We start from the raw sequence: 27,695 nt of genomic DNA, 5'->3' as shown, positions 1-27,695 counted from the left end.
CGTAACTAACCAACAAGATCAAAAAATGAAGTGATGTTTTGGTGGTAAAGGACAAAAAGGCCACTTTCCCCAAGTGAATGATAGGATTCCCCAAGGAGCACATGAAATGAGGTTAAAATGAACTAACACGAAAATTCAACATGTTTTACATTAGATTGTAGCTTTCAGGACACAAGCCTGAACATGAAAGCGGCAAGAAGAGGACAGGGTTAGTGAGGAGTCTGGCTCCCAGTTAAAATCCTGACTGTGATTTTTCAGACCTGACTATGGGAGATTCCAAAGGCTCTAACTGGCAGGCAGAGCCACTGCCGTGCAGTCCCTGAAAGGGGATGCAGTCAAGGACTCAGGTCCCTGGCCGGTCATGCTCTTCACACGTTTACATTTCCAGCCCCAGAGCCCTCATTCCTCAGTCTCTTTACCTGAAGTCTCCGGCAGACAACTCCTTCAGGTATCTCAGCCGAGGGCCCCTTTTAGGGAGGGGTCAGATCCCTGTGACTCCATACCAAGCACTTTTCTACTCCTAGATCTTCCCTTTCCCACTCCCTTCAACTTCAGGGTCCATAAAACGGCCAGAGCCTTTGGGTCCCGGCTCCTTTAAAAGGGGAGGACCCATCCCTCCTCAGGGCTGACACCTCCACCCAACCCTACACGGATGTGCAGCTCCATGGGAAGAAATGGGACAGGGGAGTGGGCTACTTCTGTTTTAGATTCCTACTGCTACCATCACAGAAAGTGATTAAAGGCTTAACGTTTTCATTTTTGTCTTGTTGCTTTAATAAGGAGCAAGGCCTTGCCAGCTCCTTCGTAGAAAGGCCCCTTCTACGGGGCAGATAATTACAAGGAAGCACAGGATCAAAAGGCTGCTCCCCCTCTAGGCCCATGGGGCCAAGGCTTGGAGCCAGGAGCTCAGGCCATATCTCACCCTTGTCCAATCTACACAACCACAGGGGTGCGCCAGGCCCTAGAGTGATGGCACTAGCAAAACACATGGAAGGAGGAAGGGGTGATTTTCTACAGATAGTAAGGCTCCGGGCAGACAGGAGACAGAGCCAATGCCCTAGGCTGAATGCAGCAATGGCTACAGTCAGGACTGGAATCGAGACTTCAGTTACAAGCAAAGATGGAATCTGTGCACAAGTGGAGAAGGCAGTGCCCTCTGTTCCCCTTCAGAAGGCATTGTGTGGACAGAAGCATGGAGAGAGAAATTCACCTCACCGTAAAGCAGTGGAGGTGAACATATTTATAATTGAAAAGAAAATCACGTAAAGGAACAAAGGCTCTTTAAATAAATACTCAACAGTTCTCACACCCATTGTGTACTTGGAACTGCGATTAATACCTTGAGATGAGAATATTTATCCAGTACTTTGTCAATGTTTGTTTTTTGCGAACCATTAAAGGTTTGGATATCTAGCCTTGAACTTTCTATCTCTATTGCTAAACTATAACTTCTATGCACAAACTAAAGAGTGGACGAAATATAATTAGAATATACCTTTCAAGAAGAGAAATGAATATGTAATAAGAATATGTCAAAACAAGGTTTGAGCTTGAGCAAGGATCTCCACCAAATACTCTGAACGTTTCTCTGCTTCATGTGGTGGTTTGACTCGTGGACCCCTTACTGAATAGGGAGATGACTGAACTCTCAATGAATTCAAAAGTGACCTGGAAAACGATATTTTTTTCTTTGAAAAGGATTTGGAATCTAATCTTTACCCTCTAAGTATAATTTTTCAAGTAAGCACTTTTTCAGGGCAATATAATGCCCCTGAGGTTTTTCTGTTTTTTTTTTTTTTTCTTTAATAGATATGTCCTTCCCAGGTAGAATAATCATCTGATTTCTAAAGTGCGTTTAAATACAGCAGTACCATTTTACCTACTTAAAAAAATTCAATATGAATGTAATCCCAGATCCCATTAATTATTACACCTTTAAAAATCCATTTTCACCATTCTAAATTTAACACTTTTACAGTCAATACAGTAGACCACAGACATTCACAGGTTTAAATTTTATGATTTTGACAACTGGCAGTAACTATGAATGTCTATGACATATAGCAATTTGTAATTTGCTGGAGACCTGCATTTGAATTGCCTGCGAGAGATAGATGCTCAAGAATAAGTCTCTTAGCTAGTGACTGAGCACTCTCATTGCCCAGAAGCTGGGCATCTCACAAACACCTGTCTGCATTAACACAGGTTCTCAACCAAGCTGCTTAAAATGGCCAGAGACGACCATATTCTGACAGTGTGGGCTGTGTTAACGACCTCACACAGTGATTCTCAAACCCTGAGGGTGTTTTAACTCATCCAGAGGAAGGGTGGGAGGGAGGGAGACACAAGAGGGAAGAGATACAGGAACATGTGTATGTGTATAACTGATTCACTTTGTTATAAAGCAGAAACTAACACACCATTGTAAAGCAATTATACCCCAAAAAAGATGTTAAAAAAAAAAACAACACACAAATTGCTGGGCCCCGCCCAAGTCTGTCAGAGTTGGAAAAGGAAAATTTGCATTTCTAACACATTCCAAGAGTTCCAAGGTGATGCTTTGAGAACCCTTGAGCTAAAGGATACTATCCATTTATCACTAGGAAAAAAAAAGTTTTTTAGCTAAAATTTCCCAAACATATATCAGTAGTTTTACCAATACAATGTTTTATATCAAATAATTACTAGGGATGGCCTGGGCCAGAAGTGATATTTTGCTGGTAACACTATCTATACTGGTTGTCAAAATATAAAAACACTTTTGTACAGGTAGTCACTCCATTGAAACAAGTAAATCCTCCCCTTCGCCACCCACACTATTCCTTTCAACCCACCCATGAACTTAGCAATCAGACGTTAATAACTGGCCTAGCAGGGGACCTCCCAAACCTTTCCAACTGATCATCGCCTTTGGTTGCAGAAAGCAAAACACATTAGGAACCAGAACTTCTCCTTTGTCCAGTCACACCCCACCTTATCAGGAGAGAGGAGGGGAAATGGGAGAGAGACCTACTAAGGATTCTTTTTGATTAAAGAAAAGAGTTGACAAGCTTGTTTATACTCATTCCAGTAATGATGGCTTTTTACCATGGAAAAATTATTCCAAGTTTCTGTGAATTCTTGAGGCTCTCAAATCATCCAGACTTGTCCAACTGTGTCAAAGATCAGAAAGGAATCTAAGAGGGAGACTCCACCATTAATAGGAGTGCACCTAATTCCAGGGCATTCTCTGTACCTTTAGAGAGCTGCAGTGTTGACAGCGGATGAGGAATCTTAGATTCGGGACACGGCCATCTCAACGATTCAACGAGATGAAAATGTCAACAATAATTTGAAAGTTGTCTCATACATAACTATATGACATAATAATGAATGCATAAGAATTTATCATCACCATATGTTTTTATACAATCATTGGGTTTCAAGATGTTCTAAAGCAGCACTAATACAGATATCCAGGGCAATGTCTTAGTCAAATCTTCAACAGATTTTCCTCCTGTCTCTGTTGGCTAAATTCTTCATGTGTAAATTACTCCAGTTTAAATTTACTCGCTTTTCTCCATTTGGTCCTTTGAGAAACAAATCGTGTCCCTCATAAAAAGCTCCCTAAATGTGAAGCGAATGGTCTAAAAATATCTATCATCTTCTCTTTTCTTTCTCTCTCCTTCACTCAAGTCATTAAGCACCTGTACCAGGTACTAGGCTGGGTACCAGGGCTACAGATGAACAAAATGTAACTCCTGTCCTCATGACACATGTAATATGAGGGAAATTACAGGCTTCCAGGAGAGGAGATATGAGTGGGTCAGATTTGAACTAGGGAATAATATGGCAAGAAGAAGAGCATGCGAAGGCCTTAACTTGAGAAACTACTTTGTGTAGCAGAGAAAGAAGGTGCTACGTGGCCAGGGTGGGCGAGGTGGGGGAAGAACAAAAAGGCTACAGTATTTGTGACCTTGTTGAAAATTTAAGAAAATTTGTAATTTAAGACTTACAAATTAGATGTGTCATGAGCACATTCCATTTTTAAAGAGATCTCTTGGGCCACAGTGTGGAGACCAGATTGGAGAAGAAAAACAGGGAGAAACAACCAACCCTTGTACTTATTAATACTTCATGCCAGACATGATGGTGGCTTGACATAAAATAATGGTAGTGAACATGGAAAAACACAGACAGATTTGATATACATTCAGAAAGTAAAATAATCAAGATTATTTGGAGGTGAAGTGAATACGTGGTATGGAAGTAGAGGGTATTATAAGGACATGAGTGGTGGTGGCACTTCCTCCACGTTCAGAGACTGGGGAGATCAACAGTTCACCTTCAGCTTTTCTCGATGCCTATCAGCATGCACAAGGAGAGGGCACAGGTATGTGGATCTCACTATTGCAGTCTGGCGTTCAGAAAAATTACACTTAATCACGTTGGTCATTAACATCTGTAGAAGCAGTACGGCATAGGGGAGAGTTTAGGCTTTGGATTCAGAGGCCTGGGAGGCAGAACCAAAGAGATCATGAATCCCCAGAGAAGGACTTTGAGCTAGCCTAGGAACTGCTTTCTTTATTTTTTTAATGGTTTTCCGGTTCCAATCCATGAGTGTCCACATAATAGCATACTTGACTGTATGGTTGACTTGGCTTACATCTTGAAACCAAAAGAAATAAACATAAAGGATTCCCATTTGGCTCTGCTCAGATGACTGACTGACTGGAGGCTGGATGAGGAGGTTAAGCTCAAAGGGATCAATAATCAAAGCAAACAGTAGCTCTGTCTTGCTCTGGAAACTTCTTTATATATTTTACTTTTTCACTCTAATTGCTTGGCACCCTAGTTAATGATTTCTATGGGATTAAACCCTATGGTAAATAGTATTGATTCTAGCAACAATCAGCTCTGTAACAATTCCTGCACCAATGTGCTCAGATGTCATCAGCAGAGCCAGTGAGTTCTATCTATGAAATCTACCTTTCCTTTTAGCGTGAAGCAATAAGCAAAATTCTCAGAATATTACCTCGGCACCAAAAGGTATCCTTACTATACAAAGAAAATCATTACATCTTTTCAACTTGTATATACACCTTGCTTTTCCCTGTGCCAGCCTGGGAGATATTCTCTCCCTCCACTGAAGGACAGTACAGTTTCATACCAAAGTCACATTTGAAAGAGAGTATCTTAATATAAATTGCTAAATTGGCTGTGATTAGTAAAACATGTTTCTTTAACACAGAGGATCATTTTCCTTCTATTTTAATCCCTGATTGGGCAAACTCACTCTGCCTTCTGCCTCATCACTTATAAGACCTACACTTTGAGAAATTGCTTTATATTTTCTACCCATTATGGTAAATTCTTTACAGTGCATTACAACTTAACCACTTTTAAGAGGCAAGATATATCTATATTTATGTATCTCTATCTACGTTTATGTCCAGGCTATATTTATCTACCTGTGTCTATAAATAGATATATATATATATATTACTTTTATATTATAAACATATAAATATACTGTTTGTTTGTTAATTACAGTCAAACAAGTTGAAGGTTAGTTTATGCTCAAGTCAAAAGCCCAAGGGTCATCCAGCTGGTAAGTAGCATTTCTAAGACTTGAATCTTAGGGTACGTGATCTCCAACCTGAGCTCTTGACAACAAAAAGTGATATTTTCTGAATTACTCTTATCTGTGTAAGATTTCGCAATATTCGTGGCATCATATGTCTCAATTAAAGATTTGAATTAAATACCAATATCTGAGAGACCACCCTCAAAAAAGCTTTCATGCATGATCTTTGGCGTTTCGAGACATATGTAGCTGAGTCTTCAAAGACAGAATCATCTTCTCAGACTAAATGCAACTACTGAGAATTATAGCCACTTGTCTACTTGCAGTGAAATGTCTTTAAAAATGATCAGTTCTCCCAGATATTCAGTTCATTTTTCAACTGTAAATTATTTAGAAAAGGTATCACCTATGCAGTTCTAATAAATCCTATGGACTGTTTCTTATGATATCATATTTATATGAGAATGTGAAAAATCTCCATCTTCTTCTTTTGAGCCAAAATAAAATATAGCAAAGCTGCTGAAAACTTACATTAAAGCACTGGAATTATGTTTCCAAAAAAAGTCAGGAAATATTCAAATAGAGTTTTGGGGGGGTTTTTTTGTACGTGAGTGAAACTGATTAACAGCCTAACTTATATTTGTGAGCCAATGGGGATGCCAAACCAATGGTATAAAAGGTTTCAAGTACGTGTCTACTTATTTTAAGGTGAAAACCATACCACTCACTGTATGTGTATTGTTTTAATGCACCTGTCTTCCTTAATGAGCTCTGAGTAATAAAAAGAGAATTATTCTAGGTATTTCATGTGGAATTATGTAATGTAATGAACAGGGTTTGCAAATGGTTTCTCTTCTACCCAGGAGATGAAGTGTGTAATTCACTAAAATCCTGGATATTGACAGTTCCTATATCTGGACTGAACAGCCTTAGCTACAAATGAAAATTTCATAGAAATATAGCCGAGTTTAAAATGTTCTCAGAAGAAGTTGGGAGAGGGAGAAGACAATATTTTTACTTATATTTGCTTCTCACCTTAGGAGGACATGTTAAGAATGGTTTGACTTTTTCTGTATTATGTAAAACACCAGAAATACGCCTAAAGGGCATTGTTCATTTTACCTGACACACAGTGATTTCAGCTTCTTCTTGGGAGTCACCCTCCTTCACTCAGTCATGATCTTTATGTCCCAAAACAAGCATATTGAAATGCCTTAAAAGTCCTTCCTTATAGCACCCAGGAGAATACTGTCCAGTTAAGTTCTAAAGAGCTTCATCTTCAAAAGCTTATTCTAGGGACATGGTGAGCAAGGTGTTTATTATTCACATAATCTTTAGATCTTAGGGTGTCTGACAAAGTGAAAAGTGTTATGAGATAAACCATTTCTCAGATAAATCCGCTAGCAAATCTCAAATATCAGTTCCTGTTAAGTCAACCTTGTAATTCTATCCTGCAGTTCTTTCTAATAAGAAATTGTATACATCATGGAAATGTAAATTAATTTTCAAAAATCTGGGATTCTTTGAGAGCGGTATATACGTGTATTTGTGGAAATGAACTCTGTGTATTATCTTGTATTCACTTTTGTAAATTCTGCCTTATACTAACATCCTCAGAGACAAAGGAGACTTCAACACGTGGACAATACTTGGGAGACTTAAGCAAGTAGAAGATGGTATATTCTAGAATTCAAGACACCAAGGCCCTTTTATTTTGTTCCCAAGAGGAGCTGATAAGCCTAACTCTCCTTATGACTAAATTTAGCATGGTATTCCCTCCTCAGACAGTTCGGGCCTGAAGTCATTAGACGGAAGCGAGCAAGGTTAAGTGTCCAGGAGGGGTTCAGGGGACGGGAGGTACAAGGGTGACCAGAGACCAGATATCAGAGATAAGGTGTGGTCTTCATGAGCAAGTCTGGGATGGGCTGGAGGAGGAAGCCTGGCCTAGTGTGTTGGAGTCCTAGCAGGGTAGGGAGGGCTACCTAGTGTGGGGAGTTACAGCCCAGGAGGGGTTCAGAGGGCATCCAGAAGATGGTCTATCACAGGGGTGTCTGAACCCGAGCAGAGTGAAGTTGTCATCCACATGGGAAAGCGGCTTGGCTGGGCCTATTCTGGGTGACGAAGGCATCTGCGCAGGGGGCGAATGCAGTGAGGTGGTGTTTGGGGGCACAGCGCTCAGTACAAGGCACAGGGACGTGGACAGGGAAAGGAGAGGTGGTGGGGTTTTAGCAGGTGATGGTGGCAATTCTGCCTCAGTTACACACACAGAGTGAGCAAATACGTAAATACTTCAAAGGCCACGAAAGCGGGGTTCTCATTGTCAGAGAATGCAGAAACCAAAATGCCACAGACACTAAGCAGGTGCCACTGAATCCCTTTTATGAGAGGGTCATGAAGAAACACTTGAACAGCTCTAATATCTGATTCCTCGAGTCAGTGAAACTATACTGCTAGCTGACAGGTGAGTCTCAGATGAGTCCTCAGATTTTCCTGAGACCTAGTGAGTAATTATGTAACAGAGACTGGATTAAAGGCCCAATTCACCCACCTGGAAACTGAGGAGCCTTAAACCTGATAAAGGTGGGGACAGGCGATCTTCTCCTCTGTAGGGTACAGGAGAGCAAGTTACTCTGTCTCATGGGAGTGGCCCAGGAAAAGGAGGAACGGATAATACAGTTAACAAGAACCAACGAATTAATGTGCTGAACTGTGATACACTGCCCACACGTTTTGTCTCAGTTCTCACGGCAACTCATTATGGGTATCGGGAGTATGGCTACTGTAAGACTGTTTCGTAAATGAACAGCATAAAGGTTCAAATTTAAATACACTGCTAGTTGGGACCTTGAGCAAACGTAGTACACGGTAAAAGATCTCAGTCTGATTTTGAGCCCGTGTTTTTGGCCTTTTTACTTCTTCCCTAAAAAGAAAGAAAAGTAGTCCCCCAGATATGGTAGCCTCTCTGATGTGGCACCATTCCCAACCTTCCATAAGTATGTTACAATAAATACTACCTTATCAGTATACAGTAGCATTGCATATTCTAAGGAAAAAATAGTGAAGAAATGTTTATGGCTATAAGATAATCAAGTGTTTTCTAAGGTAATGAGTTATGACTTTTATCCCAAGATGAAAACTGACACACTTTTTAAGAAAGGTGAGTTTAATTGTTGTTTCTCTTACTTCTACCGGCTTTCACTCATGGTGCCTTATTTCCTTATGTGTTTATCGATTTTTAACTGCTTTCTGCTCATTTTGTTTGTAAAATTACATACAAGACTTCTTTGAGCCATGAGACGCAGGTGGGTAGCTCCTGGGAGGATTTTGTCATCTGGTCCTGCCACAGGTCTTAAATGTACTCCTACATGAGAAACACATATCTAAATTTCTGGCTTGAAGTGTTTTGGGACTGACCACATAGTATGAATTTATGTCACAGACTTGTTCAAATATCAGCTTCTGGTTATAGGCAATTTCCCTATTTTCACGTGAATTCACAGTTCTTTCTAATTCACCTTTAGATGGAGAGTATAGCACTTTTGAGTTCCAGCATAAGAAAAGAGGATCGCTGCTTTGCTTTTCTCATTTTGGCTCAGCCTTAGGACTTTTTTTTTTTTTTTTTCCTTCCATAGTAGCACCTTCCCCAGTCCTGTGAAATACCAAGAAATGATACTCGGTAAAACTGAGATTCCCACGTGCCCTCAAGGTGAAAGCGGGCTGCAGTGTTCCAATTATTCTCAGGCTCTTGGCTTCATTTAGCTATTACTCTAAATTCTTTACTTTCTTTTTTTTTTTTGCGGTACGCGGGCCTCTCACTGTTGTGGCCTCTCCCCGTTGTGGAGCACAGGCTCCGGACGCGCAGGCTCAGCGGCCATGGCTCACGGGCCCAGCCGCCCCGCGGCATGTGGCATCTTCGCGGACCGGGGCACGAACCCATGTCCCCTGCATCGGCAGACGGACTCTCAACCACTGTGCCACCAGGTAAGCCCGAATTTCTTTACTTTCTTGTTACACTACATATGCATCTCTTTTCTTTTCCATTTTGTTTACTGTTTTCAGAAGAAAGATTGGTGCTAGATCCTTATCTGCTAATACATTACTAGAAATGGAACCATAGGTAAGTTTTTCATTATCCATTCAGTTATTTAAACTTTAGAGTTCAATGATATGCCCTGCTGAAATTCATCTGGGGAAAAACTATTATAGATGACATGGATTATCTCATAACTAAATTTAAAGAAGAAATTTAACATATCTTAATCTTCCCCTTGTTAATGGATCTTCTTTTTATTGAAGCTCAATAATTTTCTTTCTATATTTTAAGCGATAATGATTTATTGACAGGCTCACACGGAGACTTGCATTCTATGCTAGTTTCTATACTAAAAAACTGTATCACTCGGTAAGTGACAATCTCTCTGGACTACAGTTGCAAGAAGTTAGCAACCTCAAAAGGAAAGTTTTGTATTTCCTATAGCACTTAATGGATAAGAATAATACATGTACGTAAAGATTAAGTCACAAAGAGGCTGTTCTGGGACTAAAATCTCATTTGTAACCATAAGATCCTTGAGTGTGTTGATTTTAAATCAATGCATAATTTCACAGCAGACAACTCTCTACTTATAATTCTGGTGTCACCTGCTCTCACAAGACCTGATCTAAAGTTGGTAATGCTTATTACATTAAAACTTACCAATGCCACTTGGAAAAATTAAACTATGTTAATTAAAATATGCAATATTTAATACGGTGTTTCAAGTTATTACAGATACTTGACAGACATACAAGGGGTTCAACGACTTGTCTTTTGGAATTCAGTGAGTGAAGCTGCTTCTTTTCGTCTTATGTATAATCTTGCACTCCACAAAGGAAACACATTGGAATGCAACAAAAGTAACGCCACAGTTTATTTTTATTTCTACTTATTTTGTATGAAATATAGGTTTCTAACAATTACATAGCCAAATCCTCTTGTTTCAGTCCTGATAAATATAAGAAGCAAATTTCCTCTTGTTTAGTTAAGTCCTGATAGAAACTAGAAGGGGTGATGCTTAGTAAATGCACAAATGTTTGCTTGTAAACTTTATATAAAATTTGGCTCAGGGACTTCCCTGGTGGTGCAGTGGTTAAGAATCCACCTGCCAACGCAGGGGACAAAGGTTCGAGCCCTGGTCCGGGAAGATCCCGCATGCCACAGAGCAACTAAGCCCGTGAGCCACAGCTACTGAGCCTGCGCTCTAGAGCCCGCGAGCCACAACTACTGAAGCCCGCATGCCTAGAGCCTGTGCTCCACAACAAGAGAAGCCACCGCAATGAGAAGCCCACACACCGCAAGGAACAGTAGTAGCCCCTGCTCGCCACAACTAGAGAAAGCCTGAGTGCAGCAACAAAGACCAAACGCAGCCAAAAAAAAAAAAAAGTTGGTTCAGTCACGGTGCTCCATTGATTACTTAACATACAGGTTATGTCATAAAACCAATCATATAAAAAAATGTTTTGAGAATAACAGTGTTGCCTGGCACAGTGTCTGGCACCTAAGAGCATTAGTATTTAGTAAAACATGTGTGGAGTAAATCAATCACTGAATGAATAAAATGTATAATAGATTTCTATATTTAAAATAGTTCTATAAATATCTAATAGCACATTATCCTTAATCCTATGAACTTATCTAATAGCTGGTCTAGGTTAATAGCTTTTAGCTCTGTGGATGGACTAGAGATGGTCCTTGTGCTTTTGGAAATTATGTATAAAATTATGATTTAAAGGACTAAATGGATTGTTCCCTCCTGGGGAAAGGACCACTGCTCTCAAAAGATCCTTAAAGTGTCTGAGATGAATAAAGGTTAAATATCAATATCTTAAACAAAGGTGGATCCATTATTTGGGATCAAGGTATTTCTCTAATCAACACAATGCTCTTTTACTAGAACACCAAGAAAAAAATACTCTGATGTAGCCAAGTCTCGGGATTTTAAAAGAACAAAAGCAGTATTAGGCTTAATCATTGTACTTCCTGTCATAAAATCTCGCAGGCGTGTAAACTCCACAAGGGCAGGAATTTTTTTTTTTTTTTTTTTTTGCTTTGTTCACTGGATGTGTTTCCCAGCACCTAGAGTGGCACCTAGCTTACACAAGGTGGTCAAATTCTGTTGAGCAAATGAGTTAAAATTCAAATAAACGTTGCTTTCTTTTTTTAAAAAAAGAGATAGACACTAGTTATATTTCAACAATTAAGTGATCTATGATTGTAAATATTAATAAACTCGAAGTACAGGATGTATCCTCAAAAACACCAAGTTATATACACTTTAAATATTATATAAGATTTATTTTATGTGCACAGATTTTGGAAAGCCCTTAGTTATTAACTTCAGAAACACCTGTTTAAATGACCTACCATAATTTCTGAAAACCTTCCTAGTGTACGGTAAAAATAAAAAAGGAAGAATTTGGCCAAGTGAATCCCTATTTGTAATATGTGTGATGTTATCTTCAGGTGTGAAATCAAAACTTAACCTTCTGGTTTGCATAGCTTCCAAAAGAAACAGGCTTAATTTTATTAGATCAGGAATCAGCAATCTTTCTTTTCTGTAAAGGGCCAGATGACATTTTCAACTTTGAGGGCCACGTGGTCTTTGCTGCAACTTCTCAACTCTGCCATTGTAGTATGAAAGCCTCCAAAGGCAATAAGTAAACGCACTGGAATGGATGTGTTCCAGTAAAACTTTATTTACAAAAACAAGCTGTGGGCCAGATTTCACCTAATGGTCCTGTTCGCTGAGGCTTGTTTTAGATCACTTTTTAGGATCCAACGCTCGTTCCTAGTCCCCTAAGCCAGACAGCATTTACGTGAATTCTATAACCTCGTGCAAACTCATACAAATTGGAGACCTCACACAGACTTTTAATTTTTAAAGGCACACAACTGTCAAATGATGAGTTAAACACTGTCTTAGGTCAAATGAAAGGCATCTTGAATACAACTGGTCCCCATGGATAGAATCCCATCAGAGAGAGAGTGTTATTTTATAAAGAGAAAATGGCACATTAAGTTACTCTTCATTAAATGAAAAAACAAAAGCTACTCAGGAACTATTAAAAGCATGTGGAGATTGAGTGAAAAGAGAAATAATGAGGTATGGCAGCAAAAAGAACCATGGCAGTACATTTTATCGATCATTATGATATAGGAGGCATATGAAAACCACAGAGAAGTGTGTTATTGGTTTGGCATGAAACCTCTAACGATGCTTGAGAATATATGCTCAAAAATGTCAAAGGTCACCAGAATCACATATTGGCAGATAAAATGTTTTTGATATTGTGTTATACAGAAGTAAAAGGGCAACAAGCTGACTTCTATTGTAATGCTGGCTGGGGAAATTTTGTGGTATTCAGTAAAGTTAAAACTGAATGTAGTACAATATAATCTTGGCCTCCTTTCTATACACCATCAGATAAAACTATTGCTAAAATATCAATGTTATGGATATATTTCTTATCAAGTATGCATTAAAGATGTCGAGGATTGACCAAATTTTTTATATTAATGGTGGTTCAACAATTTGCCAGTGTAGACTTTTTGCTAAAAATTGGAGAACCAACTCCCCTATCGACAGAGATAGTCGTAGGCATATAAAGCTCTTCCTCCCATTTTACTCATTCTGTGATTTCAAATGTCTAAAATATTTCTGTGAGTGGTATCTTAGCTATTGAAATATTAGGATAAATTTGATCAAACCTATTGTTTTCTAGAAAAAAAGGGTCTAAAAAAAACTTAGCAGGGATCTGAAAAATCTTTAAAGTTTTGTACGACTGCATATTTTTTATACATCTCCAAATAAACATTAGTATGCTAAAAAAAAAAATCCTACCATACTCAGAGCACTGTGCATACAGGACCACATCTGAATTTTTTTAAGCTGCTTTATTTGGAAAATAATTCAACACTACCTTTCAAAATAAACTCGATTTACAAAGTTAAGCTTTGCAGGTGTGTTAATTTGGTAGAAATAAACTTCAGACCAAAAGTATGAACTTGGCATAAGGGTAGGACGGATTTCTTGACTTTTGTTGACAATGATCTACAATCTACCTAAAGAGAAAACAACATTTATAACATGTGGCATAAATGCGAGGACCTAGTACACATGAAAAGAAAAATGTCCTCATGTATTCTCCTGCAGAGACTTTTTTAAAGATCTAAAATGAGACGGCCTATGAGTTTTACTTCGGGTGATCAAGCAAAAGCAAAACAAAAACAAAGTAAGAAGTCATCCTTTATTTCTAGTTTCCCATATCCTCCCCTATTGAATCCACTACTACTAATATTGATCTTGCCCCCAGAATCTCACAAGTGTTCCCATTCTTCTCAATCACCGTTCCTTTTGCTACTCCAGCCCACGCACCAGACGTTCTCATTGTCACAATCATACTAACCTCCAAACTGGCCTCCCCACTGTAATCCATTTAATGCACAGTGGCCAGTTTGATTTTTTAAAAAAACTATTTAGATCATACCACTCTTCTGCTTAAACATTAAATTGCTTCCCATTTTACTGCCTATGAAATCCAACTTTCTAATCATGACCTAGAAGTCAACAAGATGTTTTCCACTTCATCTGATACCATTTTCTCTTCTCCAGACTCTCTTCTTGCCTCAAAGCCTTTGACTTAATGATTTCTGTTTGGAAAGATAATATTTGTGAAACCAAGTCCCCCTAAAACCGAGTGCCTCTGCCCAGTTTATGATAAACCTGTCTATCCAAAACATTATTCCCTTTCTTGTCCAACACCTTTCCCCCTCCAGATTGAGAGGTATAAAAGAAAATGGGGGATTGAAACCAAGCAGGGCACTGCGGGGTCCTCCTGGGTACAAAAGCCTCTCCATGTCCCCTGTTTATCTGTAGGAAAAAGACTTCAGCCTCCTAAACCACCCCTGAGTGCCAAAGGGCAGATTCAGACACAAATTCGGGAAAGGAGGGAATACAGAAGCAAAGGAGAAGCAGTCAAGAAGTAATAATGCAGTGATAAAGCAGGGTCCTCGTTCCTCCTCAAGGGATACACATAATCTGGTACAGATCTATGAGCTCTTCTATAGGAACTAAGGTCCCCGCCCCACCCAGGTGGAGGTTGGTAACTTCAGGCTGAGCAAAATCACTGGACCCTGGACTGCGTGGAACCAGAAGGCTGATGACTAGATTCCTGGAACACCACCCTGTTACCTCCCCACCAACGAGTCAGGAAGGTCACATGCCCTGCAGTCCTCCCCCTAAATTTTGCCTATAAAAACTTTTCCCCCAAAACCATAGGGAAGTTTGGCCTTTTTGAGTATGAGCTGCCCTTCTTGCTTGGCCTTTGCAATAAACCGTTTCCCTTCAAACTCCGGCGTTTTGCTTTCTTTGGCTGCAGTGTAATCGGGCACATAAACTTGGGTTCGACAACAGTCTGAACTCCGTTTACGGAGAGAAAACGCTCATCCTTTAGCTCTTGGCTGAAATCTCCTCCTTCCCCTAACTTCTCATTCTGTAAGGCCCCCTTTCCTACCAGTGCCATTATTAGTTCTCTCACTTTATTTTCTTCTCGGTCTGTAGCTATTCAGTTCATTTTTTGATCGCTTGTCTAATGCCTATTACTGCTTACAAAATGGAGGCTCCATGAGAACACAGGTATTGCTTTTCTTGCTAACTGCTATATCCCAGTGCCTAGGATGAAGGCCCACTCAGAATAGTGTGAAATAAAATTTCTATTTTATGGCAAGACAAGAAAAATGTAAACATAAATTCTTCTCTGCCCTTTGGCCTCCTCTCTCCCCCTTACCGTGCACTTGTATCTGCATTGAGCATCAACCAAACCTCCCCCCATCAGCAGGAATACCTTGTCACCCATAAAGAACAATGTTCTTCCAGCATCAAGACAACTCCTTAAAGAGACAACATTCCTTCTTGAGCTTGTAAGGGGTCATGTGACCCACCAGGTTGACACTTAGATCTGGATTATGTAAACTGTCAATAATACATCATTTGATGTACAGCCCTCTACCTCAAAAAATCTTACATAACTGTGCCTTGACTTCTAACTGGTGGAACAGTTCTCAGAGCTTTCTGAGATGCTCTTCTGGGGTTATAATCCTCAAATTTTGCTCAAATAAAATTTTCCATTTCTTAGACGGATTGAGTTTTTGTTTACAATAGATAATCAGACATTAATTACTGAATGAGACACATGTTACAGATGAAAGTTCTGCAGATCCAAGGATAAAATAATGACAATATATGTAAAGCACACGCACACAACACTAGATGCTTTATAACTAAAGCCTCAAGTCCTTATTAGGGATTTCTTGAAAATGTCGTAATTATAAATGGAGATTAAATGTAGAGACAAGGGAGGGAAAATATTATAGTAATAAAATTTCAAAATCCCTTTCTTTGTTTATGCTGAAAAAGCACAACACAGCTTCAGAACAGAATGATTTTGTTTACGTTACTGACTTTCTGTCCCCAAATTCAACGGGAGCCTGATCTGAAGCACTCCTCTATCAAAATGTCAGGTCTCAGTAAACGACAACTATCGATATTTAGTGCACTCCTAACAATACCAGACTATGTACCGTGTTTTATGTGTATTCTATGTTAATCATTTCAACAACTTTATTGAGATGCTATGACCATTATTCTCATTTTGCAGATTAGGAAATCTTGAATCTCTTATCTCAACAGGCCATAGAAATAAGAATATTTCAGCAAGTCGTCTGCTAGGCTTACAGAAAAAAAAACACTGCAGAGTTTACTGCTGTGCTTAATCATTTATGAATCTTGGTTTAACTTCTGTCTCTTGCTGGAGAATGGAGAGACTGTGGAATGTTCACTTAATTAAGAGAAAAGACATTTCGTGTCTCTTCCCATGATTCATGCAGAAGTGTCAGTTATTAGAGACTGGCATAGGAAGCAACAGGAATGAGAGGATTACATCTGACTGCAAGATGGGAGAGAAGGCTCCAGAACTCTCATTTATTAATTTATTTCATTAATTATTTGATTTACTGATTTTCTACCAATTACCAAGCAGAATGCCTCTATGCCAGAGATACAAAGACAGATAAAACACATTCCCTGCCCTAGACTCAGTTACTGTCTTTTGAGTGGAGAGACCAGCAAACCAACGATAAAAATATGCTGTGATAACTTCTTTAATAGATGGTATTTATAGAACACTTTTCAAGAGTTAACTATATACCTAACTTCTGAGTAAATGAAACAGTGCAAAACCAATCAGTGTCAGATGCTTTTATGAGACAGTAGGGAAACACTGAAAGCACAATTCCTCAAATAAATAATTAATTATACACATCTTAGTATATAGATGCATAACTGAAAAAAGTTTTCAGAAGGAAACAGAAAAACCCATATGACCGTAAAACAAGAAAATTTAGTTTCTTAATGTTTGACTATTTACAAACCTATCCCACTCCACCAAATCATATCATATTGTTATTTATTTTAGACATAAAGCTGTCAGATTAATGCATGCTCTCATGCAAAACTTCATCTTTGATTGTCTGAAGTTAATTCCTAAGTGCCACTGCCTGACAGATGGTTTCAACTTTTCTATTCTCACAATAAATAGACAAGTTTACCCTTTTCAGGAAAACTATCTACATTTGATTTCCAATAATTCTTAAGGATAAAATTAGTGTCTAGACGACAAAGCTATAAAACATCCAGCATATCTATGCAATGTATTTGACAGTCGATTGTCTCGTAAACCAAGTGATATTTTTACACTGACAACTCAAATTTAAAGCATCTTTTCAAATTAACATTGCTAGGAGTATAAACACATTATTGTAAACACAGATACCTGACAAAAGCATTTCCATTCCTGGAATATTTATTTTTATTTAAGACTTTTACAGTTTATTTCCTTTCTTACCCTATAGTCAAATACATTTCTCTGCTTTGACATTCATATAACACTAATTATTATACACTCCCATAGTTAAAAACTTTGTTTAAATTTCATTATAATTTCTATGTTCAGTTTTCAATATTCTCTTTTCTTTTTCAAGTATGCTTGTTTTACATTATTCCAGATTTTTAGAGATTAAAGTTTAAAAAGTTAAGGAATATAGGGGCTTCCCCGGTGGCTCAGTGGATGGGACATTGAGCTCCCAATGCAGGGGGCCCAGGTTTGATCCCTGGTCAGTGAACTAGATCCCACATGCATGCCGCAACTAAGGAGCCCATGTGCTGCAACTAAGGAGGTGGCAAGCTGAAACTAAGGAACCCTGGAGCCACAACTAAGGAGCCTGCCTGTCACAACTAAAACCCAGAACAACCAAATAAATATTTTTTAAAAAGTTAAGGAATATAAAGAATATGCCTATTTTATAATGTATACATGATGTACATACACCATACATATTACACAATTATATTATATTTTATATATATTCTTTAGAAAAAAGAAAAATGAAACAGAAAGATATATATACAACACCAAGATTTTACGAAATACAGCTTTCCCTCAGGCTCTAGCTAGTAACCTTAATTTGATTTCAGGGCCTCCTCCCAAGCAAGCATTTCAGAAACTCCTTTGACCACTTCTGATTAATCACCCAATCTCTCCCTAAGTAACTCCTCCATTCGTAGCCCCCGTCCTTCACCTACGTATGCAAATTAGTCCTGTGCTTTATTGTATTATTCAAATTCTGAGCCCATCCTTGTCCTGTTTTATTTGGCTCCAAGAATGGTTTAAGATTAGAAAAGGTAAACTTTCCACTTATATCCTCAAGCATTTGTCTATGTGAATCAACGAAGAAAACCTACATTTGAAGTCCAACTTGCTGGCTCTAAGGACTGGGGAAAACGAAGTACTGACATTTTGTCCCTTAAGACTCTTGCATGGATTAGCGTTATTTCACCCACTGCCATGCCTATGGGCCCATAAAAGAAAACACGCTCAGGCCACCCCTGAGAAGACAACGCTATGGTAACTGAATCTGAAACAGAAATCTGAGATGAGGCCTGAGGACACCAGAGTCCACATTTTTGAGTGTGGAGCTCAACCCCCAAGTGAGACTTGCAAACTGTACTTCAAAAAAAAAAAAATTAGGGGGCTTCCCTGGTGGCGCAGTGGTTGAGAGTCCGCCTGCCGATGCAGGGGACATGGGTTCGTGCCCCGGTCCGGGAGGATCCCACATGCTGCAGAGCGTCTGGGCCTGTGAGCCATGGCCGCTGAGCCTGCGCGTCTGGAGCCTGTGCTCCACAATGGGAGAGGCCACAACAGTGAGAGGCCCGTGTACCGCAAAAAAAAAAAAAAAAAAAAAAAAAAAAATTAAATTAATAATTTAAAAACCCCAGCATGGGGCAAAACAGGTTTTATGAGTCAAACCCCTGGCTCATGCTAAAAAAGCATAAGAAATTTATGGGTGAGGAAATAGAGAAAGATTTTTTTTTAATTACTTACTTAATTTTACTGAAGTATAGAAGACTTACAATATACGTTTCAGGTATACATAATAACGCAATATTTATATAGAATACACTCCATACAAAGTTATTAAAAGATTTTTGATGAGGCTTTTGGGTCTTATTATCACAAACACACATTTCCCTGAATTGGGAAGAGAATGATTTCTTCCTCTTTATTTCAGTGTGAGAGCCTTCAAGGAGATCACTTTGTGTGTCATCTGTATTTTGAGGACACACTGGATTGATATGTGTGTGACTGAGTAGGACCCTATGGTGCCTTCCCAGGACAGAGCCCTCCCACTATGTCCTCTGCTTGCCTCTTATTTGTAGAAAAGCTGTAGTCTCCCAGGCCCCCTGAGTCACAAAAGCATGGCTGAAGAATTAATGACTGAAAAGCAAACTTAAAGAAAAATGGAGCTAGAGGAATCAGGCTCCCAGACTTCAGACTATACTACAAATCCACAGTAATCAAGACAGTATGGTACTGGCCCAAAAACAGAAATATAGGTCAATGGAACAGGATAGAAAGCCCAGAGATAAACCCACGCACATATGGTCACCTTATTTTTGATAAAGGAGGCAAAAATATACAGTGGAGAAAAGACAGCCTCTTCAATAAGTGATGCTGGGAAAACTGGACACCTACATGTAAAAGAATGAAATTAGAACACTCCCTAACACCATACACAAAAGTAAACTCAAAATGGATTAAAGATCTAACTGTAAGGCCAGACACTATAAAACTTAGAGGAAAACAGGCAGAACGCTCTATGACGTAAATCACAGCAAGATCCTTTTTGACCCACATCCTAGAGAAATGGAAATGAAAACAAAAATAAACAAATGGGACTTAATGGAACTTAAAAGCTTTTACACAGCAAAGGAAACTATAAACAAGACCAAAAGACAACCCTCAGAATGGGAGAAAATATTTGCAAATGGAAGCAATTGACAAAGGATTAATCTCCAAAATTTACAAGCAGCTCATGCAGCTCAATATCAAAAAAACAAAAAACCCAGTCCAAACATGGGCAAAAGGCCTAAACAGACATTTCTCCAAAGAAGATATACAGATCGCCAACAAACACATGAAAGGATGGTCAACATCACTAATCATTAGAGAAATGCAAATCAAAACTACAATGAGGTATCACTTCACACCAGTCAGAATGGCCATCATCAAAAAATCTACAAACAATAAATGCTGGAGAGGGTGGAGAAAAGGGAACCCTCTTGTACTGTTGGTGGGAATGTAAATTGATACAGCCACTATGGAGAACAGTATGGAGGTTCCTTAAAAACTAAAAATAGAACTACCATACAACCCAGCAATCCCACTATTGGGCATATACCCTGAGAAAACCATAATTCAAAAAGAAGCATGTACCACAATGTTCATTGCAGCTCTATTTACAATAGCTAGGACATGGAAGCAACCTAAATGTTCATCAACAGATGAATGGATAAAGAAGATGTGGCAATATATACAATGGAATATTACTCAGCCATAAAAAGAAATGAGATTGAGTTATTTGTAGTGAGGTGGATGGACCTAGAGTCTGTCATACAGAGTGAAGTAAGTCAGAAAGAGAAAAACAAATACCGTATGCTAACACATATATATGGAATCTAAAAAAAAAAAAAGGTTCTGAAGAACCTAGGGTCAGGACAGGAATAAAGACGCAGAGGTAGAGAATGGACTTGAGGACACAGGGAGTAGGAAGGGTAAGCTGGGACGAAGAGAGTGGCGTAGACATATATACACTACCAAATGTAAAATAGATAGCTAGTGGGAAGCAGCCGCATAGCACAGGGAGGTCAGCTCGGTGCTTTGTGACCACCTAGAGGGGTGGGATAGGGAGTGTGGGAGGGAGATGCAAGAGGGAGGAGATATGGGGATATATGTATATGTATAGCTGATTCACTTTTTTATAAAGCAGAAACTAACACATCATTGTAAAGCAATTATACTCCAATAAAGATGCTAAAATTATAAAAAAAAAAGAATTAATGATTGAAAGGGTGTGAACATGTAGTGACAAAAACAGCAGTTGGGCCAGGAGAACTGGTACGAATTTAAATAGTAAATCAGCCATATGCCAACCACAGAATCTTTAGCTCCTCCCTGAAATACACAGATAACTGTATCTGATGCACAGTCCCTGAGTTGTTTCTCAGATGCCAATGCCCCCACCAAATGGAAGAAGTTAACTGCTTGATGACCATGAGCACATAGTCCCCAGAGTGGAGACTGAGGATTGATAATGTTAACCTCTGTGACACCACCCTTGTTACCTCACCATCAACCAATCAGAGACTTGTGCAGAGCTGACCACATACCCTGTGACTTCCCTCCCTCATTTTGCCTTTAAAAATGCTTCCCTGAAATCTGCTGCGGCTTTTGGGTTTTTAGAGCATGAGCTGCCTGGACTCCTTGTATGGCGCCTGTAATAAACGCTGCACTTTCCTCCACCACAACCCTGTGTTAGTAGATTAGCTTTATCACATGAGGGCAGATGGACCCAAGTTTAGTTCGGTAACATGTTTCCCATACAGAACTATATGAAGGACAAGCTGTCCAGCCTGCCTTCCTGAGTTGGAATATACAACATGATGGCAACAGTTAACAACGCCATTTGATGTATATGAATGTTGTTAAGAGAGAAAATCCTGAGTTCTCACTGTAAAAAGAAAATATTTTTTATTTGTTTTTTATCTATATGAGATAATGAATGTTAACAAAACGTGCAGGCATCATTTCATGACATATGTAAGTCAAACCGTTATGCTGTACACCTTTAACTTACACAGTACTATACATCAATTATATCTCAATAAAAGTGGAAAAAAACATAAAACAAGGTGATAAGACAAAAATAAGATGCTTTATAGTTATATCCCATGAGGATTGCTTGTTTGCCGTAACTTTACAACAGAGTTACGCCACTTTGTTTTTTATATACACCTAAGCAAATTATAAAGTATGCAATACATTACTTTAATTAAGGTGAATATTTTAACAGAAATAGCATGGATAAGGCTAAATAAATCTTTGAGCACAACTCCTAATCTCAATACTGCCACTTCATTCCATAAGTAACCACTATTACTGCCTTAGTGCCTTCTCTTCCAGACCTATGGTTTTATACATGAACGTATAACAATGAAAAACATCATTTAAATTTTCACATAATTAGAACCATTCATTTTTTCATCTTATATTTGCCTGTAACACCCAAAAACCTGTGTGCGAGGAGGTCATCAAGAAGACTCGACCGCCAGTTGAACTACAGTCTGGACCCAGGCCATTGGAGGCTTCCCATCCCACCTCCACTGCCTTGGGATGTGTGTTCAGCTTGCGTTCCTTGCTCCTAGAAACTGCACCAAGGAAACAGCCTTGAAATAGGACTGGGTATGTTACTAAACCCAGTTAGGGGCTCTATATAAACATTTCACCTTTGGCTGGTGAGTATGGAGATCTACTCGTCTTGCAGCCACACAAGACAAGCGTTCTTCTAAGTAAGCTCTCTTGCTTATTAAACCTGCCACCTAGCAATCTGGAAGGGTCTGCCTTTTTCTTTGGTCTCTCTCGCCCTCTGCTTACTGGGGGTTGGGAGCGGGGGCTGTTTCCTTTTACACCCAGGAAGCTCCTGAGGAGGTTATGAAGCAACAACCTGTCTTGCATATTTTTTACTTGCAGATTTCGTTTTAAGTACAGCATATGCTAATCCACAGCATCTATTTATCATATCGTATTTAATTTGTCTCCTTCTGTGGACATTTAAATTGTTGTTAACATTTGTTTTTCTTTCACAGACAACAGGGAATATCCTTCTTATACTACTAAGAAAGCATTTTGATGTAAATCTCACAGTTTATAAATTCTTAAGGCCAAAATGCTGTGCTTTAATCAGATTCATTCTTTCATAGATCTTAATCATGATGTCTGATTTTACTTTACACATCGTCTTATTAAGAAATGTTTTTGTCTTGCCTCAGATATTTTTTACTCATTTGTACTTTAGAACATTGGATACCAAATCTGATGGCTCATTTTAATCAGCTCATTAGACAAAAATCTGTGGATTCCTTGCCTTATCCTGAAAGACTCTGATTCAAGACAGCTGGGCAGGAACCCAATTCTGATACTTTGGTTTGAAAACCTCTAATACAGAAAGAAGACCTGAAAACAAACTCCTCCACCTTCTATGAAGCTTTACTTAAAGATAATTCTCAGGATAAGTTATTTCCGTGTATACTCGATGCTCTGCCATGGCAGCAGTATCTAGAGAGTAAACTCTGATGTCCTAATACAGAAAATTGTGGGACTTGCTGGTAGTTCAAAACACCAAGATCAGCTATAAATCACAAACAGCTGTGTACAGGGTCTATTTCAGCCTAGGAAACACAGGATTTTCAAGGAAGAGCCAAGAAAAGAATCTGTAGTAGATGCTGATAGAAAGGCACTCAAAGGTTTTCTATCTCAAGTTTAGTGGCTGAAAAGCTTCCTGGGATTTTTCTGCTGTTGAAAAAGTGACTACTCTTTTATTAAGTGACAAGTGATCTCACATTTGTCCAAGAAAAAAAAATCCAGATCAATATGTTTAATTAAGGTACTTTTCGCCTTAAAAAATCACAACGTCATGATTAAACTCTGTTTTCATGTTAGAGTCTTACTCAAATTCTCAAAAACATGTCATAAATAAGAATGAGTCTGAAGGTATTCCAGGATGTCACGCATGTTTTACTCATAAAAATGTGAAGGTATCTAAGAGTGAAGTTTTTCCATTATCTGTATAGAAAGGCTTTAAAACAACGGAAACACTCAGATGGGAATATGCTATCTGAGAAGAGGGAGAAAATATTTTTGATGCCATGTTTTTCTCTTGAAAATACCATTTAGTTTTAAGCAAAATAATTGAAATCGAACACTTAAGGATGCAGAAACCTAAAATTCTTTACATATGACCATTTTGGGAAATTTTTCTGAACGAGTAAAGGAAAGAAGGCTTTTTCTTTTTATTTATTTTTTGCGGTACGCGGGCCTCTCACTGTTGTGGCCTCTCCCGTTGCGGAGCACAGGCTCCAGACGCGCAGGCCCAGCGGCCGTGGCTCACGGGCCCAGCCGCTCCGCGGCATGTGGGATCCTCCCAAACGGGGGGCACGAACCCGTGTCCCCTGCATTGGCAGGCGGGCTCTCAACCACTGCGCCACCAGGGAAGCCCGACTTTTTCTTTTTGACCTCCCTTTTAAGCCCAAGAAAAAACAGTGGGTGTCTCCGTTCAATATGGCGTTTTCTGTGTCAGTTTTCACCTTGAGCAACACGCAAGTCTACACATGCAGTCAATGAAAATGATAAACAGAATGAAATTTCAAGAATTAAGAAAATTTAGCGCTAGCCTTCTCATTCCTGCAATATTGGAGATGGGAGAAAAGTTGAAACTAAGTTCGGAGCCGTGAGGGCTTCCTTCCTCACGTAGAGCAATAACCCCATTCTGTGTATTATTTCATTTATTTATCACGTACTAGAGGCAGGCATATCCCACCTCCGTTATATGGGTGAGGAAAGGGATTTAGAGCGCTCAGGCACTTTGCTCAAAAGCCCCAAGCAAGTGAGAGGCAGATTCAGGCATTACAGGATATCTGATCCCAAAGCACACCATCGTCATCTTTCCCCAAATCCTCCTCTACCATCCCTTCTAAAATACAATTTAAGTGTACTTACCAAGCCTGGATGCTCAGCTCACAGCTTGCATCATTTCCTTCCACCGGCGTGTTGCTTAGATCTGGAAGCTCTTCCCCGAGGCAAACCACCGTCTGCTGCAAGTCCCTTCCAGTTGCCTAGGAGCATTCCATGTCCCCACTTCTCTCCTGAGCAGCTGGGGCTCATCTACCTTCACAACACCTGTAGCCACTAGCTGCCTTTTCAACAACACAGGCTGTCAGCAGAAAGCTCTCCACAGAACTTCAGTCTCTGGCTAGAAGTATGGGTACATGCCGTTTTAAAGAAAACTCTCTTTGAAGGTATTGAACGACCTTTCAGTGAAAGGTGAATGTCCCTGAACATAAGTGAAATGTTTTCAATTAGCATTACATTGGAAAATATACCTAGCGCTTACTCTACCCCTTGCCTTTTCTTTAAACTGAAATCTTGGCCTAGATTTATCGTTTTCTCTCTCTTTGAGATCATTTCATTACTACATAATGAATCTCCCGAGCTATGGCAGGAGGCAACTAGAATTTTTTACCCCCCATTCTGCATTCCTTAGCATCTCCTCTTATAGAAGCGGAAAAACCCAAGGAGAGAATGGCTTTCTCTCCTACAGAAAGGGCCTAGTCAGGTGTTGCAAATTTAGACAAACGTGCTTAATTTCGCAAGTAAGAAAGCTTTTTTTTTTTTTCATATGGTAGCAGTAGCCAAAGAAATCTCCTTTGACACTTCCAGGGCCAGCAGGACTTTGTCACTCACGGGCAGTGGTCCTGGCAGATGAAGGTAACCCGCTCTGGGTAAGGACACTAAACTAAGTACCGTTCTCGAAATGCGGCTTCTGGACACTCTTTCCATGATTTCCTTTTTTCTTTTCTCCTTTATTGGAGTATAATTGCTTTACAGTGTTGTGTTAGTTTCTGCTTTATAACAAAGTGAATCAGCTATACATATACATATACCCCAATATCCCCTCCCTCTTGCATCTCCCTCCCACCCTCCCTGTCACACCCCTCAAGGTGGTCACAAAGCACGGAGCTGATCTCCCTGTGCTATGCGGCTGCTTCCCGCTAGCCATCTGTTTTACATTTGGTAGTGTATATATGTGCATGCCACTGTCTCACTTCGTCCCAGCTTACCCTTCCCCCTCCCCGTGTCCTCAAGTCCATTCTCTACATCTGCGTCTTTATTCCTGCCCTGCCCCTAGGTTCTTCAGAACCTTTTTTTTTTTTTGATTCTATATATATCTGTTAGCATACGGTATTTGTTTTTCTCTTTCTGACTTACTCCTCTCTGTATGACGGTCCCATGATTTTCTTTTGCTCAACACATTCCCCTCTCCCAAGCCTCTCTAAAAACTCTCAGCCCCTCATGTTCTTCAGTCTAACATCTAGAACCTTCTCTGTAGCCAAACGAGCTCTACCAGGCCAAGGGACCCAGTTTTCAACTTAATTACCATAATTCGTGAGGAACAAGTATGAGGTCATGAATAGGCCTTATTGATTAAGGCAGAAGCAGTGAAGCTTTTAGTCTGAGATTTAACATCTTTCTGAATAACATTCTCTGAATAGTATTACAGGCTTTGACTGTGGCAACATTTTGAGCTATCCGCCATTTGGATCTTGTTTTGAGAGAATAAGGATTGCAACCAGCAGAGGCTGAGTGCCTGACATGTGCCCAGTATTTTGCTAAAAGCTCTATAAACATTACCTTAGTTCTCACAACTACTTGAGCATATATTCTACAATATCGTTCTCATCCTCAACTTACTCTGTAAGTCCTTTCCTTTGCTTTATAGCTTGCATGTAACCTCCTGGAGACGAGACATCTTGTCCCAAGACCAGTATCTGAAACTCTGGAAGAATTAATGAACTACCCTTTGAGGTTTAATACTGTCATCCTGTGTATTTTACAAGTAACCCTTGAAGAATAATTGAGCATTTAAAACCCAATAATCAGGTCAGCGCCGGTGCCGGCCATTCCCGGTGCTCTCCCCCGCGGTCGCGGCACAGGCCAAACAACCAAACAGAAAAGTTTAATAAACAGCAGGCGGAGGGGCTGGAGGCGGCGGCCGGGCCCGAGCGAGCAGGAGTTCGGTGGCCTCACCTGTCCTCATTCACCAGCGGAGACCGGCGGCAGCGGGCAGCGCGTCAGGCGGAGAGAGCCGCCGCCAGCCCAAGCAACAGCAGGAAAGACAACCTGACATAGGGAAGTGGGGACTGCTATACAGAGAGAGAACTACAAAGCATCCTCAGTGCAGCAGGAACCCTAATCCAAAGCCCCTATACTTTTATCAGAGTGCGCAACAGAGGAACATAGCTCAAGAAACTAACCAGAGCCAAGTGCCTATACTTTGTTCCACTGGCTGCAGATTTTATGGAAACCCTCGTACAAATGGCATGTGTTCAATATGTTATAAAGAACATCTTCAGAGACAGAATAGTAGTAACGGTAGAATAAGCCCACCTGCACCTTCTGTCAGTAGTCTGAGTCTTTACCAGTTCAGGGCACAGATGGCAGTGTCCCAGAAGCTCAGTTGGCATTAGACTCTACATCTTCATCTATGCAGCCAAGCCCTGTACCCAATCAGTCACTCTTATCAGAATCTGTAGCATCTTCCCAAGTGGACAGCACATCTGTGAACAAAGCAATACCTGCAAAAGAAGACCTGCAAGCTTCAGGATCAGAAACCGCACAGCAGTCATCTGAAGAGCAAAGTACATCTCTTGAAAAACCAAAACAAAAAAAGAATCGCTGTTTCATGTGCAGGAAGAAAGTGGGACTTACTGGGTTTGAATGCCGGTGTGGAAATGTTTACTGTGGTGTACGCCGTTACTCAGATGTGTTACACAATTGCTCTTACAATTACAAAGCTGATGCTGCTGAGAAAATCAGAAAAGAAAATCCAGTAGTTGTTGGTGAAAAGATGCAGAAGATTTGA

General features: G+C 39.7%; 1 protein-coding gene across 1 annotated transcript; it reads left to right on the top strand.

The window, feature by feature from the left end:
* The first annotated feature begins 1,074 nt into the window (after nucleotides 1-1,074).
* Nucleotides 1,075-27,695, top strand: LOC116761796 (AN1-type zinc finger protein 6-like). Its single transcript, XM_032648043.1, is given in 4 exon segments — nucleotides 1,075-1,230; nucleotides 8,176-8,347; nucleotides 26,804-27,235; nucleotides 27,238-27,695. Coding segments are annotated over 4 exon segments (1,218 nt in total).

This window comes from Phocoena sinus, chromosome 11 (genome assembly GCF_008692025.1).
Source record: "Phocoena sinus isolate mPhoSin1 chromosome 11, mPhoSin1.pri, whole genome shotgun sequence".
Lineage (NCBI taxonomy): Eukaryota > Metazoa > Chordata > Mammalia > Artiodactyla > Phocoenidae > Phocoena > Phocoena sinus.
Note: the sequence above shows the minus strand (reverse complement) of the source record. Positions and strands in the feature narration are given on the sequence as shown.